Raw genomic sequence first — 17,265 nt, 5'->3', positions numbered from 1 at the left:
CAAAGGTCAGCAGAGACACTGAACTGGAATACTAATAAGTATTACTAAATCACAAGGAAGGTAGAAGAGAAACAAAACATAGAAAAACTACAAAACGGTAGACTGAGATCCAGTAATATCAGTGATTACTGAAACCCAGTAATATCAATGATTACTGCAATATAAATGCCCTAAATACACCAATTGAAAAAATGATGCTGTAGGACTGGACTCAGAAAAACAAAACCAAAAAAGGCCCAAAAATATACCATCAATACATTAAATGTAATAATACAAATGGGTTAAGATGAAAAGATGAAGCAAGGTATGCCAAGGAAACATTAACCAGAAAAAAGCTGGCACGACTGTATTAGTATCAGACAAAGCAGACCCTGGGAAGACTACAATAAAGAGGCGTTTAATGATATGAGGTGTGTAACGATAATGGTAGAAAGGCCAATTCAAGAAGAAAACATGATTATCCTAAGTAAGACAACAGAGCTCCAAAGAACACAGAGCAAAAACTGATAGAACTTAAAAGAGAAGTACAGAAATCCATAATTACACTAGAAGGTATCTTTCAGGTGAAGACCAGACAGAAGATCGGCAAGGACATAAAAGTCGTCAGCGTCATCAGACGACTTGATGTGGCTAATGTTTCGCAGACACCTCACCCAGGACCAGCAGTCGGGCTCACAGACAGCCCTGTCCTTCAGGAGGGAGGGGCAGGGCCTCTCTGGGGCCTCTTACAAGAGCACCAACCCCATTCATGACCACCTCACCTCCAAACACTGCCACACTGGAGGGAGGTCTCCAGTCTAGTGTGAATCTGAATTATATTAATTTTGGTGGGGGTCAGGGGGACACAGTATCCAGCCCACAACAATGATCAGTGAAACTAATAGCTGTGTGTCTTTGAAAAAAATGAATAAAGTGAATATACTTCTAGCCCAAGTGACTAAGAAAAAAAACAAGAGAAAACACAAATTACCAATGAAATGAAAAATGAGACATAGCTACAGAACCCACAGACATTAAAAAGGCAACATGCGAAAACAGTGGACAGTGCTGTACTCACAAAATCAATAATGTAGATGAAGTAGACCAACTCCTTGAAAGATGCAAACTACTCAAATTCACACTAGAATAGATAACATAAATAGTCCTTATTAATTAAGGAAAATGCACTCAGTTTAATCTTCTATGATTTAAACTAAAGAAAATCTAAAGAAAATCCCCAGATCAGTTGTTTTCTCTGGTGAATTCTATAATCACCTGAAGAGGGATAACATTAATTCTACACAAGCTCTTTCAGGAAAAAGAAGAAAAGGGAACACTCCCAGCCAATGTCACGAAGCCTGCATCAGCACGCCACCACAAGCAGACAAAGACATCACGAGGAAACAGCATAAACACAAAATCTCCAAAATACTAGCAAGACCGAGTCCAGCAATATATAAATAAGGGCACGCAAGGTTGAGTAAGCATTTGAAAACCAATGAATATAATTCACAATATTAAATATAGAAAGACTCAGGAAGAAAAACCACAATCTCACTAGATGCAGAAAAAGCATCTAACAACACTTAATATCCATTCAAAATAAGAACTCTCAGAAATGAAGGAATAAAGAGGAATTTCTTAATCTAAGACATCTATAGAAAGCAAAATGAGCATGATAAAAGGCAGACACAAGACTCTGCTTAGACTACTAAGCTACGGTTTCTCCAGTGGTCATGCATGCATGTGAGAGTTGGATCATAAGGGCTGAGCACTGAAGAATTGATGCTTTTGAACTGTGGAGTTGGAGAAGACTCTTAAGAGTCCCTTGGACAACAAGGAGATCAAACCAGTAATTCTAAAGAAAATCAACCCTAAATATTCCTTGGAAGGACTGATGCTGAAGCTGAAACTCCAATTCTTTGGCCACCTGATGTGAAGAGCTGAATCATTAGGAAAGACCCTGATGCTGGAGAAGACTGAAGGTAGGAGGAGAAGGGGACGACAGAGGATGGCATCACCGACTCAGTGGACAGAGTTTGAGCAAGCTCGGGGAGATGGCGAAGGACATGGAAGTCTGGTGTGCTGCAGTCCATGGGGTGGCAAAGAGTCGGACACGACTGAGCGACTCAACAACAACAACACAGTAATCTAGACAGCAAGGTGCTTATTTGTGAAAGGTTAGACATATAACCTGGAACCCTCCAGTGTTCTTGCCTGGAGAATCTCAGGGACTGGCGAGCCTTGTGGTCTGCCGTCTATGGGGTTGCACAGAGTCGGACACGACTGAAGCGACTTAGCAGCAGCAGCAGCAGACATATAACCAATGAACCTGATGAGAATCCAGAAACACTCAAAAATATGACCAACTGATTTTTTATGAAGGTATAAAGGTAATTCAATGGTGAAAGGATCAACTTTTGAATAAATGGTCTGAAAAAACTAGAATTCATATGCAAAAATAAACAAATCTTGCCCTATGTCTCCTACCTTACCCTAAGGTTAACTAAAAACAGATCACAGACTTGAGTGTAAAACTTAAAACTGAATGCAACAGTATGAAACACTGGACTCAAACATATAAGAAAAGTCTTTATAACCTTGGAATAAGTAAAGAGTTCTTATATCTGACACCAAAATCATCATCTATTACTAAAAAGTGGATAGACTGAATTTTGTCAAAGTTAATACTTTCACTCTGCAAGACCCTGTCAAGAATGAAGACCAAGAAGAAAAAAGAAAAAACAAAAGAAAAAGAATGAAAAGACAAGCCAGGCTGGGAGCAGACACTACAGACCTACACACAGGGAGACACGTGGGGCATTCACACGAGCTCAGAGCTCAACAGTTCAGAGAGCAAACAACCCGATCTGTGCTTAACGGACAAAGACTTGAGTAGACAGCTTACAAAGAGGACCTGTGGATGGCAGAGAGACACATGAAAAGATGCTCAACGTTATCGGTCATGAGGGAAACACAAATTAAACCCACATGTGGCCCAGCTCCTAAAACGGCTTGGTACACCGTGCAAACCAGGGACGTGGAGCAGCTTAGAGCTCCGTCCCTGTGATGGGGACGCACCAGCACAGCTGCCCAGGCAAGCAGCGTGGCCGTCTCTTGCAAAGTTAAGCACACACACACCGATCTTCCGAATCAAAGGAAAACCTGTGTGCAGAGAAACTTGTGTGTGAATGTTCATCACAGCTCTCTACTCACAGTCCGCACAGCCTGGAAACAATCCGGAGGCCTCAGCGGCCGGGAGGGCCAGTGCGGTGAGACACCCACACCGCAGGTGCCGGCCGCCTGGCCACAGGTGCAGGATGTGGAGCCGGGGGCAGGTGGGGGTCTGGCTGCAAACGGAGAGCAGGAGGGAAACTTAGGGGGAAGGACCTGCTCAATGCTGTTGCCCTACACCGCCAGAAAGAGCACAGTTCAGAAAAGTCCCGTGCAGCTCAGGACACCTCATCTCTAGCCAGGGTCAAGGGGTCAGGGTCTCTTCAACCAGACAGGAGACACCCTCCTTGGTGGGGGTGGCCCAAGGCCCACGACACGGCTGTGAGCACAGAGGCCCAGGCCTCTCTCCCCCATGGAGGCAGGACAGCCCGGAGACACTGGGGGAGTGTGGCCCCGGCGGTAGCCCCGGATGCAGGACGGCGCCCGGCACTCTAACCAGCACAGCGGGCTGTGCGCGTTGGCTCCTGCGTTTATAGTGCAGAGTGAAAGTTTAAACACGATTTTATGGTTAAGATGTCATTTTAATCTTGAACGTGAATAGGGAAAGAGCGATGCCAGCTATCATCTGGCGAGAATGAAATCCAGGCTGGCAGGACGTTCTCCATGTTCACTGGCACTAACAGAAAAAAGCAGCTTCAAAGGAAAAATAACATTTAAGATTTGCTTCCTACAAACCCGATAAGGAATGAATACGGGAACGTTTCCTCTTCCGAAAGCACAACATTTCCAAAAGCACTCCACCTCAGGCCTACTCTCTGCTCCACAGGGCCCCGGGGTGGGAGGCCCCAGCACCCTGCGAACTCAAACGCAAACCCTGTCGCCTGCGAGAACACCGTCTGCCCTCACGTGTTTTCACCTCTTTAGGAAACAGGTGGTCTGTAGGCTCCTAGGGCCTCCGAGCACCCAGACCCCTCTGCAGGGCCGAGGCCCGGGGGCTGTGGGGCGGGGGTGGTGGGGGCCGCGTGGCCTGTACGAGAAGGTGCAGCGTGACGCGGGCCGTCGGGGGGCCCGACTGGGGGCGGAGGGCTGCTGAGCAGACACGGGCAGAGCAGGGCCGGGAAGCAGACCCCGAGGAGTCGGTCGGCCAGGTCCGCCTGTCCTGCCGTGCGCTCTTCCACCCTCTCTTCCTCGTCCACACCTCTGACTAAGAGCTGAGGCAGGAGCCTGGCTGAGATGAAAAGATGTCTCCTGGGCCCCCCTTCCTCACAGAGGAGGCTGCAGGGGGAGGAGTTGTCGGGGCCATGGGGGAAGGAAAGCCCTGTGGCCACTGCCAAGGTCACTGTGTGTCCCCACGCAACATGCAGACCCCGAGGGGGCGCTGGCCCGGCGGGCGGGGGACCCGAGTGGGAACGAGCTGGGGAGCACTCTCACGCCCACATGACTGGCAGGGAGAGGGATGTGGGCTGTGGAGCAGCCTGGGGTGCAGACCAGCCGCCTGCAGGGACCAAGCGGCTCTCAGAGGCGGGGCTTCTCCCAGCTGAGCAGCACCTGCCCTCCGTCCCATCACCTAACAGAGATGCCGAACTGGGGGGCCACGGAGGGCACGAGGCTGCGGCCGGCTTCATCTGGGGGCAGAACTGCCCACCAAACAAGGCTGGGGGCCCAGAACCAGAGGCTCAGCTCTGGGCCCACGGGCAGACACGCAGCGGACACGCGGGCCCGGGAGGACAGCCAGAGCAGCCTGGCTGCAAGGCCACTGCGGCCGCCGGTTACGGGGCAGCCTTCCGTGGGCTGCTCCCTGCACCCCAACCCCCCGGGGAGGGACGGCCTGCACCGCCGCCTTCCCGGGAGGCCCTGCGTCTCTGGTGGACATGCAGCACTTTCACCCTATGAGCAGTGACTGATCCCACCCGGGAAGCCCCACCTCCCTCTATCTTGTCAGGAAAAGCAGTTCAGAACCACCCAGCAGGCCCGGCTCTGGTGAGAAGGCCCGCCCCGCCCGTGATGTCCGGTGTGTAGTGTCAACAACGGGGTCAAGCCAGGACTCACAATGCATGATTTTCTGTCCTCAGTCTGAGGGGAAAAGCCTGCTCGGTATTTTATTAGGTTCTCGCATTGACAAGTAAAAGCTGAAAATGCAGAAGGGAAAGCGAGGTTCCCATCTGAAGCCCATGGGCCTGGGGGTCAGCCGTGTGTGCTGCCCAGAGGTCCTGGAGCCCACCTGCAACCAAGCCCTCCAGAGACTGAACTCCCTGGTGGCTGTGAATGGTCACGACTGACGCCACAATGCAGCCAGGAGACCCAGGGGTGCGGGGCGGGGAGCTCACCTCCAGCAGCAGCCTTCCCTCCAGCACGGTCGAGCCTGCAGACCCTCCGCGTGGACCCCGGTCTCCCGGCGAGGGGGCAGCAGCCACCGGCTGCCTCGGGCACCTCTCCTGCAGGGCTGAGGGGGGCATGGTCAGTCACACTCTTCCTGCGTCCCCGGCTCCCACCCTCCGCAGGCACGCCGGCCCAGGTCTGCTCTCCTCCCGGGTACCCAGGGCAGTGCCGGGCAGCTGGTGGGGGACAATCAGGGACAGGGTTTCTCGGCTGGCCACACCTCGAGGACCCTGCCCCACCCTGCTCTCCGCCTCCCCCGGTGAGCCTCTTAACCACCTTCCCTGCTTCAGCGGCCCTTCAGGGGTCCCAAAGCTCCCCTCTTAAGACCCAAGCCTGGGCAGGGCCCCAAACTGGACACCACTGTTCAAGGGAACCAGTCACCAGGAATCCTGCACACCCCCTCCCGTCCCTCTGTCCCGGAGCCCCGGCCTGACCCAGACTGGAGCAGCAAGTGCCCCGCGGACCCCTACCCCTGCCAGAGCCCCCTGCCGCCTCTGCCCCGACTCTGGCCTCATCTGCACTTGAGGTGAAGCGCTCAGACAGACAGACAGACGTCCACATCCTAGCCCTGAACTCCATGCTCTGTCATCAGCTCCTGGAATTATGAGGGTCCCGGCCAGGAGCCGGCCTGGCGCTGATGCCTCCATGGAGGCCTCCAGGACTGCGCTTCCATTCCCCCTGATTTGGGGGGCGTTAGTGCCACCAAGGGCCCTGCAGGCCATCACCGCCTCATCTGGTGTTGGGGTAAAATACAAGCACACCGCAGAGCTCCCCAACATTTCTTCCCAAACCAGAAGTTGTGCTGAACACTCCCTCCAGGGGCAATGGGCACCTCCAGGAGCTGGTCAGAAATGCAGGGTCCCAGGCCCCCAGTGTGCCCTCCAGGTTGGGTGGGGACCACTGCAGACAGAGACCCCTCACACACACATTCACACACAGACATACACACACACACAGAAACAGACACACAGACACATATAGACAAACACACAGACACACAGACACACAAAGAAACACAGAGACACACAGAGACACACACGGACAAGGGGACACACACACAGACACACAAATACACAGAGACAGACACATACAGACAGACATAAACACACACAGAGATACACACACACAGAGATATACAGACACACAGGGACACAAACACACACACAGACACATATAGAAACAGACACACACATACAGACATACACACACACAGACACATACAGAAACACACACAGACATACACACACACGGAGACAGACACACAGAAACAGACACACAGACATACACACATATATACAGACACAGAGACACACACAGAAACAGACACACAGAGACACACACAGTCACGTACACACACAAGGGGACACACAGACACACAGAAATAGACACACACAGAGAGACACACATAGACACGCACACACACAGACACACACACACAAGGACACACACATACAAAGAGACACACAGAGTCATGCACACGCACACACACACACAGATATGCACACACAGAAACATACAGAAACAGACACACAGACACACACACACACACACACACACACAAGGACACACAGGGACACACAGGCAGCAACCAAGCTGACCCCTCCTCCACGCCCCTGGTCCAGACTGAGGGTGTCCACAGGGAGAAAGGGCTCCTCTGGAGGCGCTCAGCCCCACCCGTGCGGTCCCCTCGGTGGCCCTGCCGTGGCCTCTCCATCCCTCCTCCTCAGAAGCTGTGCTGCATCCCCTCCCTCCTCCTCGGACTGTGCTCCATCCCCTCCCTCCTCCTAGGAAGCTGTGCTGCATTCCCTCCCTCATCCTCGGAAGCTGTGCTCCATCACCTCCCTCCTCCTCGGAAGCTGTGCTCCATCCCCTCCCTCTCCCGCACTAAATGGAACGAGAGACGAACCTGTTTCCTCAGCAGAAGGTACTGAGTTCCGGGAAACAGGACAGTCCACTGGGGGCCTGGGCAGAGACACAGACGGCTGGCCTCCCTGCCCCACGAAAGAGAAGGTTCTCTCTCCCTCCAGCAGCCGAGCCCTCCTCGGGGTTGCTGGTTTTCAAGGCACCAAAAAAGCTCTGAGCTCAGAAGCCAGAGGTGCTAACACTTAATCCCTTGTGTGTGCCTCTCTGCTCAGAAAGCTGAAAGGTGAGTGCCCAAGACTCCTGGAGCCAGTCCTCCCTGAACAGAGGCTCCGTGAGACCGGGAGCCATGCTGGGGTCCACAGGAACCTCCTGGGGCCCAGGAGCCCTCCGCCTCTGACTGAGGACCACACAGCCCGGCTCCGAGGCTGAGGAAGACCCAGGAGGGTGCGGGCTGGGGCCCAGGCCCACTCCCACCCCTTCTGCGGGCTTCCCAGAAGGTCCAGCCCAACAGCCCACCCAGAGGCCATGTCTCCCAGGTGGTCTGAGGCCAGGAGTGGGTGGCAGCGGGGGGTGGGGGGGGAGGCAGGACCCCACTTCCCCACCCAGTGCCCCAGGGCCGTCCTCTCCAGGACCCAGACCAGCAAGGCCTCCCACCGACCAACCGCAAAGCCCACTGTGGGGGCGCCCCCCTGCCCCTCCCCAAGGGGAAGGGGAGGTTTGGGTTCGGGCTTCCGGGCTCTCCTGTTTGTCAGCCCTGCAGCCCCGAGTGGGGGTGCTGTTGCCCGCAGCTGGAGGCTGGGGCATCCCCAGGTGGTGACATCACCAAACTGGGGATTCACTGACCCCTGCTGGGACCCTGCCCCCCAACTCCAGAACACAGGCTTGCAGGGGCCAGAGCCGACACAGGCGGCCGCGGGGAGCAGAGGTCGCTTCCAGAGGCAGAAGTGGGGGTCCCCTTCCAACTTCCCTCCGCCCCCCTCTCCGATGGCGCGGCAGCATCGCGTGCGCCCCCAGCGGGCACCCCCGCTTCCCGCCTCCGCAGCCACATTCCGAGGGGCACGCCCGGCAGGGCCTCCGCGGGCCGCTGTCACGCGATGGGGCGTCAGCGCCGCAGTGACAGCCACCTGGCCCCCGGCCAGGGCCTCGCGTGCGAGCAGGGCCGCCCGCGCGCCCCACCCCCAGGCCTGCGGCGAGACTGGAAGAAGCCAAATGCGATTCCGAGGCTGTCCCGGAGGCCCCACCAGGGCGGGGGCGGGGCCGGGGGGCGGGGCGCGGCCTTCCGAAAACCCTTCTGAGGCACAGCCCCCCAGGTCAGGGGGGCCGGAAGTTGCCAGGGCAGCAAACTCTGGTGTGGGTGGGGGTCAGAGCCAGGGCCCGGGGGCTGGGGGTGCCAGTCCTCTTAATGGGGGGGATGGCACAGCAGTGGGGAGTGGGGACGGAAAGAGAGTGGGGAGCACCCCCAGGGGTGCGGGGGGAGCAGCCCGCACTCCCCGTGGCCCTGTGGCCAGCATCTAGGTCTGCTCTTTCATCTCAGCATCTCTCTACAGGGCCGGCCTCTCTCCCTCCCTGCCATGGCGGGCAGTGGGGGGGGTCTTATCCACGATGACCTGGGACTGAGCCCAGCTCCGTCTGAATGGGGCCCAGAGGGGAGGCCAGGGCTGCAGGCAGGGTCTCTGCAGACAGCCCCCAGCCCCACTGCTGGCACCCTCCCTGCCAGGCCTCCTCTTAGACAAAGGGTGAGCCCACCACCACGCTCCCCTGCCTAGTGCTCCTGGTTGCCCCCGGTAACATGCCAGGGAGAAGAGCTAGCGGACAGCAGGTGTGTGTGGGGTAGGGGGTCCAGGGGGAAGTTTGTGGAAGTTGGAGAGGAGTCGCTGTGGCCTCTGGGCCCCGTGAGGAAGGTCTTGGCAGGGGTGCCCCATGGCCCAGGGCTCCAGGAACCCCCTGAGGTCCAGCCAGGGATGGAAGCCCGCACGTCTAAGGGCCTTGTGCCCCCTCTGAGCTGCTGTCCCCCCTAGCCGGCTCCTCGTTGTCCTCAAAGAGGGCCAAGCCACATGATGCAGGTTCTGGCCAGCACCAATGACCCTCCCGCCCCACCCCGCAGGCAGGCGGGCTCCTCCCCACAGCCTGGTCTCCGAGGGACGGTGGGAGGGACCATCAAGACCCCCAGCCCCACAGAAGCCATCCTGGCCCAGGACAGAGCCTGGGATCAGCCTTCGCACCATCTGTAGACATAGCTGAGGGCCTGCAGGCAAGGAGGCCGGTCAGGGCTGCCCCCTCCCAGGAATGCACAGACTCCCTGAGGCTGGCACAGCCCAGCCTGAGCCCTGAGACTGCCCGCACCCGGGGCTCAGCCGGAAGCCCTGGGTTCCGTCCCCTCCACAGGCCCCAGAGCTCCGGCCATTACAGAGGTTCTCACTGCCCTGTCTGACCCGTCCACCAGTGGTCCACAGAACCAACCAGAACCAGCTTCCCTCACTTCACTGACTCCCTGCATCCCTGAGAGGCTTCCCTGATAGCTCAGTGGTACACAATCCGCCTACAATGCACAAGACACAGGAGATGCGGGTTTGATCCCTGGCTGGGGAAGATCTCCTGGAGGAAATGGCAACCCACTCCAGTATTCTTGCTGAAAAACCCCATGGAGCCTAGCAGCCTGTAGCCAAAGGGTCGCAAAGAGTTGGACACGACTGAATGTCCAAGCACATCCCTGAGCGCCTTGCCTGGAGAAGAGAGGATGTGTGTGATTGTCGGGCAAATGGCGGGTGTCCCTGTGTGGGCTGGGCTGCACACCCAGCCTAGCAGGGAGACTGGAGAGGCCACTGCCCTTGGGGGCTCAGCCCTGCCATACCTCACCTCCTTCCCTGTCCTTCACGCAGAGGAGACTCAGGGCAGCTGCCACTCTGGGCCGAGCCACGTGCCACAAGGACCCAGTCCCACCTGTCGCTGCTCAGGGTCCTGTGCTCGGGTCCGGCCGCCGAGAGCTGCCAAGGGTCCCTGGTGGAGGAGAAACCCGGAGATGCCCCGTTTCTGCCTCTGCAAGTGCATGATGCCCAGAAGCCACCTTGCTCCCGGCCAGCTGCCCAGGGACAGGACAGGCGAGTCCAGATTATGGACACAGGGAATGTGGGGTGGAGGGGACTGTCTAGGCTCGGGGTGCAGGAGTTCCACCACCAGGGTGACGAGAGAGGAGCCAGGGTACCCCGGGAAGCTGGGCTGGACCTCAGCTCTGACGAGCAGCAGCTCCTGGAGTGGACAGGTCACCACACACACAGCCCGGCTCCGACCCTCCAGCCCTGGCCCAGCAGTGCACCACCCCGGCCTGTGCACCCAGGGCTGGGTTCACGCTCAGCTGTGTGTCCCTCTGGAGGCAGCTCCTGTGATCACAGCGCAGCCCGGCTCCCTCCATGCTGCGGAGGCAGGTCAGCGTGGAGGGAGGCAGAGAGCTTGGAGCCCCGGGGACCCCAAGGAGCAGGCCTGCCCCCCACTCCTGCACGCTTCCAGCCCAGACGCCCTTCAGGGCCTGCTCGGCAGAGGAGCACAGGCTCAGAGCAGCGGTCCGGGGGCCTCGGCGCCCCCTGAGATGGGGGTGGGCTGCTGGGGGTCCAGCACGCCACTCACTTGAGGTGCTTCGAGAGGGGCCTGGCAGCGGCTCCCTGATGTTCCGTGTCTTGCTGGCACCAACTTGGCACAGGCCTCCACGTGGATGCCTGTGTGCCCACATTCCTGTCCCCTGAGGGGGAGGGGCTCTGGGCCACGAGGGGAGCCCCACAAGCAGGATGAGTGTCCTTATAACAGACTCCAGGGGCACCTCACCCCTTCCCGGGTGAGGACAATTCAGAATTCAGTCCTCACCAGAGCCCAGCCACGGGGCGCCCTGACCATGGAACTCCGGCCTCCAGGACTGAATGGTGACGTCTGTGTGTCTGTCACAGCAGCAGAGCTGAGACGGGAGTGACCGCAGCCATGTCCATGGTGGCTGCTCTTGGCCGTCTCCTGTCAGCAGCTGAGACCAGGCCCAGGAAGCAGGTGAACTCGACCCTCCGATGGGCACCCTGTCACTTCCTTCAGGGACCGCATGCCCTCCTTGAGACAGGGGCCCAGGACATGGAGAACCAACCTTCCTGAGAGACTGGGGGGTTAACTGGCTTCGCTCACCCCTGCCCCCACCACCAGCCCCTCTGGGTGACCCTGGGGACACCACTGAGGGGTCCAGAGGCCCCACGAGTCCAGGAGCACGTGTGGGTCCCATGCAGTGCAGTGCACCTGCCGAGGGAACCAGTGGCCAGGCCTGGGGGGCAGATGGAGAATGCGGGGCCCCAGTCTGACCCGAGCTCCCACCCCAGCGTGCCTGCAGACCCCGCCCCAATTCTGGCATCAAATTTATGGAGCACCTCAGTTTTCAGACATTCAAACTCTCGCCCATGCCTCGCTTTTCAAGAACTAAAAGATAAACTCCTTGTCTTGCCGTTGGAGGATGACCGTGAATCACACAGGCTGGCAGAAAATGCTGTCCTGTGACTCGACAGCAAAGGGGTCCACAGAGGGCGGTGGTTTTCTGCACCTGTGCTGCCGAGAACAGACGTGCTCGCAGGGTTATGTGCCGTCGTGCCAGGGTCTACCCACCCAGCTCAGGAAAGGTGACCGGAAGCACGTGGGCATAAGTGGCTGGGGCTGGACCAGCTCTCATCTCAGCCCCAAGGGAAGGGGTGGGGGCGTGGGTGCGTGTCCTTCTGAGCCCCACAGTTAGACGGGTGCGGAGGAGGGACTCAAACTGGACTCAGAGCCCCAGGCTCAGTTAGGTGAGAAGAAACATCATGCGTGTGAATAAACATGCCTATGTTTAGAAAATAAGAGTCCACCCCAGGACACAGACCACATCAGCTTGTGGGTTTTCTACAGAAAGAATTTCCCTGTTTTCCACAATGACCAGGGAAGCCCCAGAGGTTTCACAGCTCAATCTGGCACCAGGAAAGCGGAGCCCCCGCCTCCACAGGTGCCCAGCCCACCCCTCTTCACTGGCTTTCTGGGGTCCAGCAGACAGGAGCCCAGGGCCGCAAGTCCTGCAGAGGAACTGTGCTCTCTCCTTAATCCCCATGCTGCAGTGCAAGACGCAACCATTTTAGGGAAGTTTTCAACTATTATCTCCTCGAATGTTATCTCCTCAAATACAGCTTTTGCACAACAAAGGAAACTATAAGCAAGGTGAAAAGGCAGCCCTCAGAATGGGAGAAAAGAATAGCAAATGAAGCAACTGACAAAGGATTAATCTCCAAAATGTATAAGCAGCTCATGCAGCTCAATACCAGAAAAATGAGCAACCCAATGAAAAAGTGGGCAGAAGCCATAAACAGACACTTCTCCAAAGAAGACATGCAGATGGCTAATAAATGTGAGAAGACGCTCAGCACCGCTCATCATTAGAGACGTGCAAATCAAAACGGCAATGAGATTTCATCTCACACCGGTCAGGATGGCCATCATCAAAAGCTTACAAATAATAAATCCTGGAGAGAGTGTGGAGAAAAGGGAACCGTCCTACGCTGTTGGTGGGAATGCAAACTGATACAATCACTATAGAGAACAGTACGGAGAGTCCTTATAAAACTACCATATGATTCAGCAATCCCACTACTGGGCACATATCCCAAGGAAACCAGAATTGAAAAAGACACAGGTACCCCAATGTTCATTGCAGCACTGTTTATGGAAGTGCTGCCAGTTGTTCACGGAAGCAACCCAGATGTCCATCAGCAGACGAGTGGATAAGGAAGCTGTCGTTCACATGCACAGTGGAATATTACTCAGCTATAAAAAGGAATGCATTTGAGACAGTCCTAATGAAGTAGACGAATCTAGAGCCTATTAAACAGAGTGAAGTAAGTCAGAAAGGGAAAGACAAACACCATATATTATGCATGTATGTGGAATCGAGAAAGATGGCACCAATGATTCTACGTGCAGGGCAGCAAAGGAGACACAAACATACAGAACAGACTTTTGGACTCAGTGGAAGCAGGAGACGGTGGGATGATTTGAGAGAATAGCATTGGAACATGTATATTACCATATGTAAAATTGATGACCAGTTTGAGTTTGGTGCTTGAAGCAGGGCGCCCAAAGCCGGTGCTCTGGGACAGCTTGGAGGGGTGGGGGTGGCTCAGGATGGAGGGGACACACGTATGCTCATGACTGATTCATACTGATGTATGGCTTCCCAGGTGGCCCAGTCGGTAAAGAACCTGCCTGCAGTGCAGGAGATGCCGGAGATACGGGCTTGATCCCTGGGTTGGGAAGATCCTGTGGAGGAGGGCCACTCCGATATTCTTGCCTGGAAAATCCCATGGACAGAGGAGCCTGGCGGGCTACCGTCCATAGGTCACAAAGAGTCAGACACGACTGAGCGACTTAGACGTGGCAAAAACATCACGATATTGTAAAGTAATTATCCTCCAATTAAACTAAATCTATAAATTTAAGGAGAAAAAGGAAAAAAACACAACCAAAAGTAGATCTTTGGGAAGAAAAAGAAAAGGGGATTTTATTTACACGCGTTTTGGTTCCACACGCTGTTCGTGGTCAGTCAGTTCAGTAGCTCAGTCGTGTCCGACTCTGTGCGACCCCATGGACTGCAGCCCACCGAGCTCCCCCGTCCCTGGGATTCTCCAGGCAAGAACACTGGAGTGTGTTGCCATTTCCTTCTCCAATGCATGAAAGTGAAAAGTGAAAGTGAAGTCGCTTAGTCGTGTCCAACTCTTAGCAACCCCATGGACTGCAGCCTACCAGGCTCCTCCGTCCATGGGATTTTCCAGGCAAGAGTACTGGAATGGGGTGCCATCGCCTTCTCCGCTTCATGGTAGAAGAGGTCAACTATTTGGGTTTCTCACTAAGTTTCAACAATCTGAAGGGAAGTGTACAGTGGCAAGCCCAGGGCTCAAGAAACATTTTGAAAAAGCAGACAAAACCAAAAAGAAAAAAAACAGTGCTATAAAGTCAAGTAGTTATTCCATGAGTAACTGCATGCTGCCAAGATAAGCAGGACACGGGGACTTGCCTCATGGTCCAGGGGTTAAGAGTCCACCTTTCAATGTGGGGGACGAGGGTCCCATCCCTAGTGGGGGGAACCAAAACCCCACAAGCTCTGGGGCAAATAAACCCACCCACCACTGAGGCAGGAGGAGATGCCACCCCGCAGGGTAAAGCAATTGGACAGTCATTCCCTGTGGACTGAAACTCCAAAATGAGGATAGCAGGACAATTAAGACAGGAGGCTGGGCCCTGCCCAGACCACATATATCTCATTCTAGAAGTCAGGAGACCTCCCCAACCACATATGCACATAAAGGCCCCTTGGAGGTCAAAGGGGGTGTTATGTCAAGGGATGTCCGTATGCCTTGTAAAATCCATCTTGGCTAAGGGATGCATGCAAACACATGGGGGGATCTTGAGATACATCAAATGTGGACTGTGAACCAGGGAGATCAAAATGATTGGCCAAAGGAAACCCAGAAGAAATGCCCCATGAAAGTAATTCAAACTGCCACGAGGGCACAACTCTAGAGACTCTGAGTTCGCCCCTGTGTCTATCCACATACACTGTACTCTTATTCCTCCTAATAAACACTTGCTTCACTACTTTCCGTCTTTGTGGGAATTCTTTTCTGCAAAGCTGAAGGGCCAGAGGCCTGGTCACTGACCACTGGTCTGGCGGCCAGGATCTGGGGCTCTCACCGACACTACTTGGCCTCTCTCTGGCTGGGGACCCAAGCCCCACTGCAAGCCGTCACAGGCCGAGGCCAACCGCCACCGCTAGAGAGCCCTTCACCACAGTGAAAGAGCCCACAGAACGCAACGAAGATGGCACTGCTGCAACTCACAGACAGACAGATAAGAGGGTGCTCAGAGCACTCGCTGCCCTTGCACAAGGACTGGTCCCTTCCCCCAAAAGCTCGAGGGAGCTCTAGGAGCACCAGCTCCTGCCCGCCCCCACCCCACCCTCCCCGCTGCGCCTCCTCCAGCTCCTGCTCATCTACAATGACATCAAGTCAGGGACGGGGCAGACTGTCCTCAGGGCAGCTCCAGACAAGGACAGGCCGGATCTGGAGGAGTGGCCAGCTTGGCTGTCACAGTGTCTGATGCATGTGCATGGGATGAATTTGTAAATAAAGTTAGAAAGAAGCCTCCAAGTACAGAACTTGCCCGTCACCCAACCTGGAGCCCACCGGTCACCACCAGTGACTCCAGGGGTCGTTTCCACCAGAGTCCTGCCCGACTCACCACCCACAGGCAGGGTTGATTGGGCAGTGGGTGTGGGGAGGTCTCTGCCCAGGTGCTTGGGGCCTTCTATGGCCCGGTCAGTCTCCACCCCTGTCCGGGGACACAGCCTAGCACTGAAGGTCCCTGTGTGGCTGGAGGAAGCCTCCAAAGAGGTGACTCTGAGCAAACGCTTGGAGAAGGGAAACCCCGGGGCCCGGTCATGAAGCGGCTGCAGGTGAGCTGGGTCAGATGCCCCCAGAAGCCCCCTCCACTCCCTCCCAGCACTTGTCCCCTCAGGGGCCCTTGGCTCAGCCTGTGGAACTGCTGGTGGTAACGTGGCTGTAAGAAACCCTGCTGCTGAGAGCACACTCTTCCCTTGCAAAAGGACTGTTCCTTCCCCTAAAAATTCGAGGGGAGCTCTAGGAACATCAGCTCCTGCCAGCCCCCAATCCCACCCTCCCCACTGCTCCTCCTCCAGCTCCTCCCCTTGACTCATACCCTCAGCAATTTCCCAGGTCCACAGTTTTCTCTATTCCTTCTTTTTGTTTGTGTTTTGAGACAATATCAAGCTTGCAGAAATGTTGTAAGAACGACACCCAATGTCCTCTGCCCAGAGACGCCCCTCCACCCCGGGACTTCACCGACTGCCCAGAGCATCCTCTCAGCCAGGCACGGGCCACTCTTCATCCAGATGGCCTTGGTCCTTCTCGACTCAAGATGGGACAAGCCGCTCTGTAGGCTGCCCTGAGGTCCAGTTTGCTGATGAGTCCTCAGCATGTCCAGCGGAAACATCACAAAACTAAGAAGTGTCCTCACACACCCTGCGGCCTGGCACACGGTGTCAGTTTCTTCCGGGACTGGTGGGGCCATGTTTGGTCACGGGGACAGTGTGTGCTGGCTTTCCCCACTGTAGGGCTTCCCTCTTTGTAGCTAATTAATACTTTGTTTTTCAAGACTCAAACATTCCATTTCTCACTTTCACCAATTTTAGCATCCACTGACATTTCCAGCCTGAATTATTCCTACAGTGGTTACCAACTGGGCATCTTATAATTCACCTCCACTCAAAAGTCACACATCTAGAATCCTCTCTCCTGGTAGTCTGGTCAGATATCCTGGTGTCCATTTAGTTGTTCATTTACTTATATCCATGCGGATTTAGGGAATCCCATCTCATTTGCTGGATTATCATCTGTCACCACCCTCGTTCATCTTAATGCTGAGACTGTTCCGACGTGGCCAGGGGAGGCCCTCAGGAGGTCTGGGTCCTGGGAGAGCCCCTCAAGAGACCTGGGTCCCAGGGGAGGCCCTCAGGAGGCCCGGGTCCTGGGGGAGACCCTTCAGGAGGCCTGGGTCCTGGGGGAGCCCCTCAGGAGACCCGGGTCCCGGGGGAGCCCCTCAGGAGACCTTGGTCCCGGGGGAGACCCTTCAGGAAGTCTGGGTCCCAGGGGAGCCCCTCAGGAGACCCGGCTCCAGGGAGGGCCCCCTCAGGAGGCCCGGGTCAAAGGGGAGGCCCTCAGGATGCCCAGGTCCTGGGGGAGACCCTTCAGGAGGCCTGGGTCCTGGGGGAGCCCCTCAGGAGACCCAGGTCCCGGGGTAGACCCTTCAGGAGGC

At 55.9% G+C, this 17,265-nt stretch overlaps 1 protein-coding gene across 4 annotated transcripts in view; it reads right to left on the bottom strand.

Annotated features, from left to right (window-relative positions):
• The window catches only part of AHRR (aryl hydrocarbon receptor repressor), an 87,173-nt gene that overhangs the window by 39,225 nt on the left and 30,683 nt on the right, over positions 1–17,265 (bottom strand). For all 4 annotated transcript variants that reach the window (XM_086362335.1, XM_086362337.1, XM_086362338.1 and 1 more), the window contains exon 4: positions 5,481–5,596. In XM_086362335.1, the coding sequence (XP_086218461.1) occupies positions 5,481–5,596 (116 nt within the window). The remainder of the gene's footprint in view (positions 1–5,480; positions 5,597–17,265) is intronic.

The sequence above is a fragment of the Bos grunniens genome, chromosome 20 (genome assembly GCF_055505025.1).
Source record: "Bos grunniens cultivar Pamir isolate PY7600 chromosome 20, Bosgru_T2T1.0, whole genome shotgun sequence".
NCBI classification, from domain to species: domain Eukaryota; kingdom Metazoa; phylum Chordata; class Mammalia; order Artiodactyla; family Bovidae; genus Bos; species Bos grunniens.
This window is presented reverse-complemented; position numbering and strand designations above follow the sequence as displayed.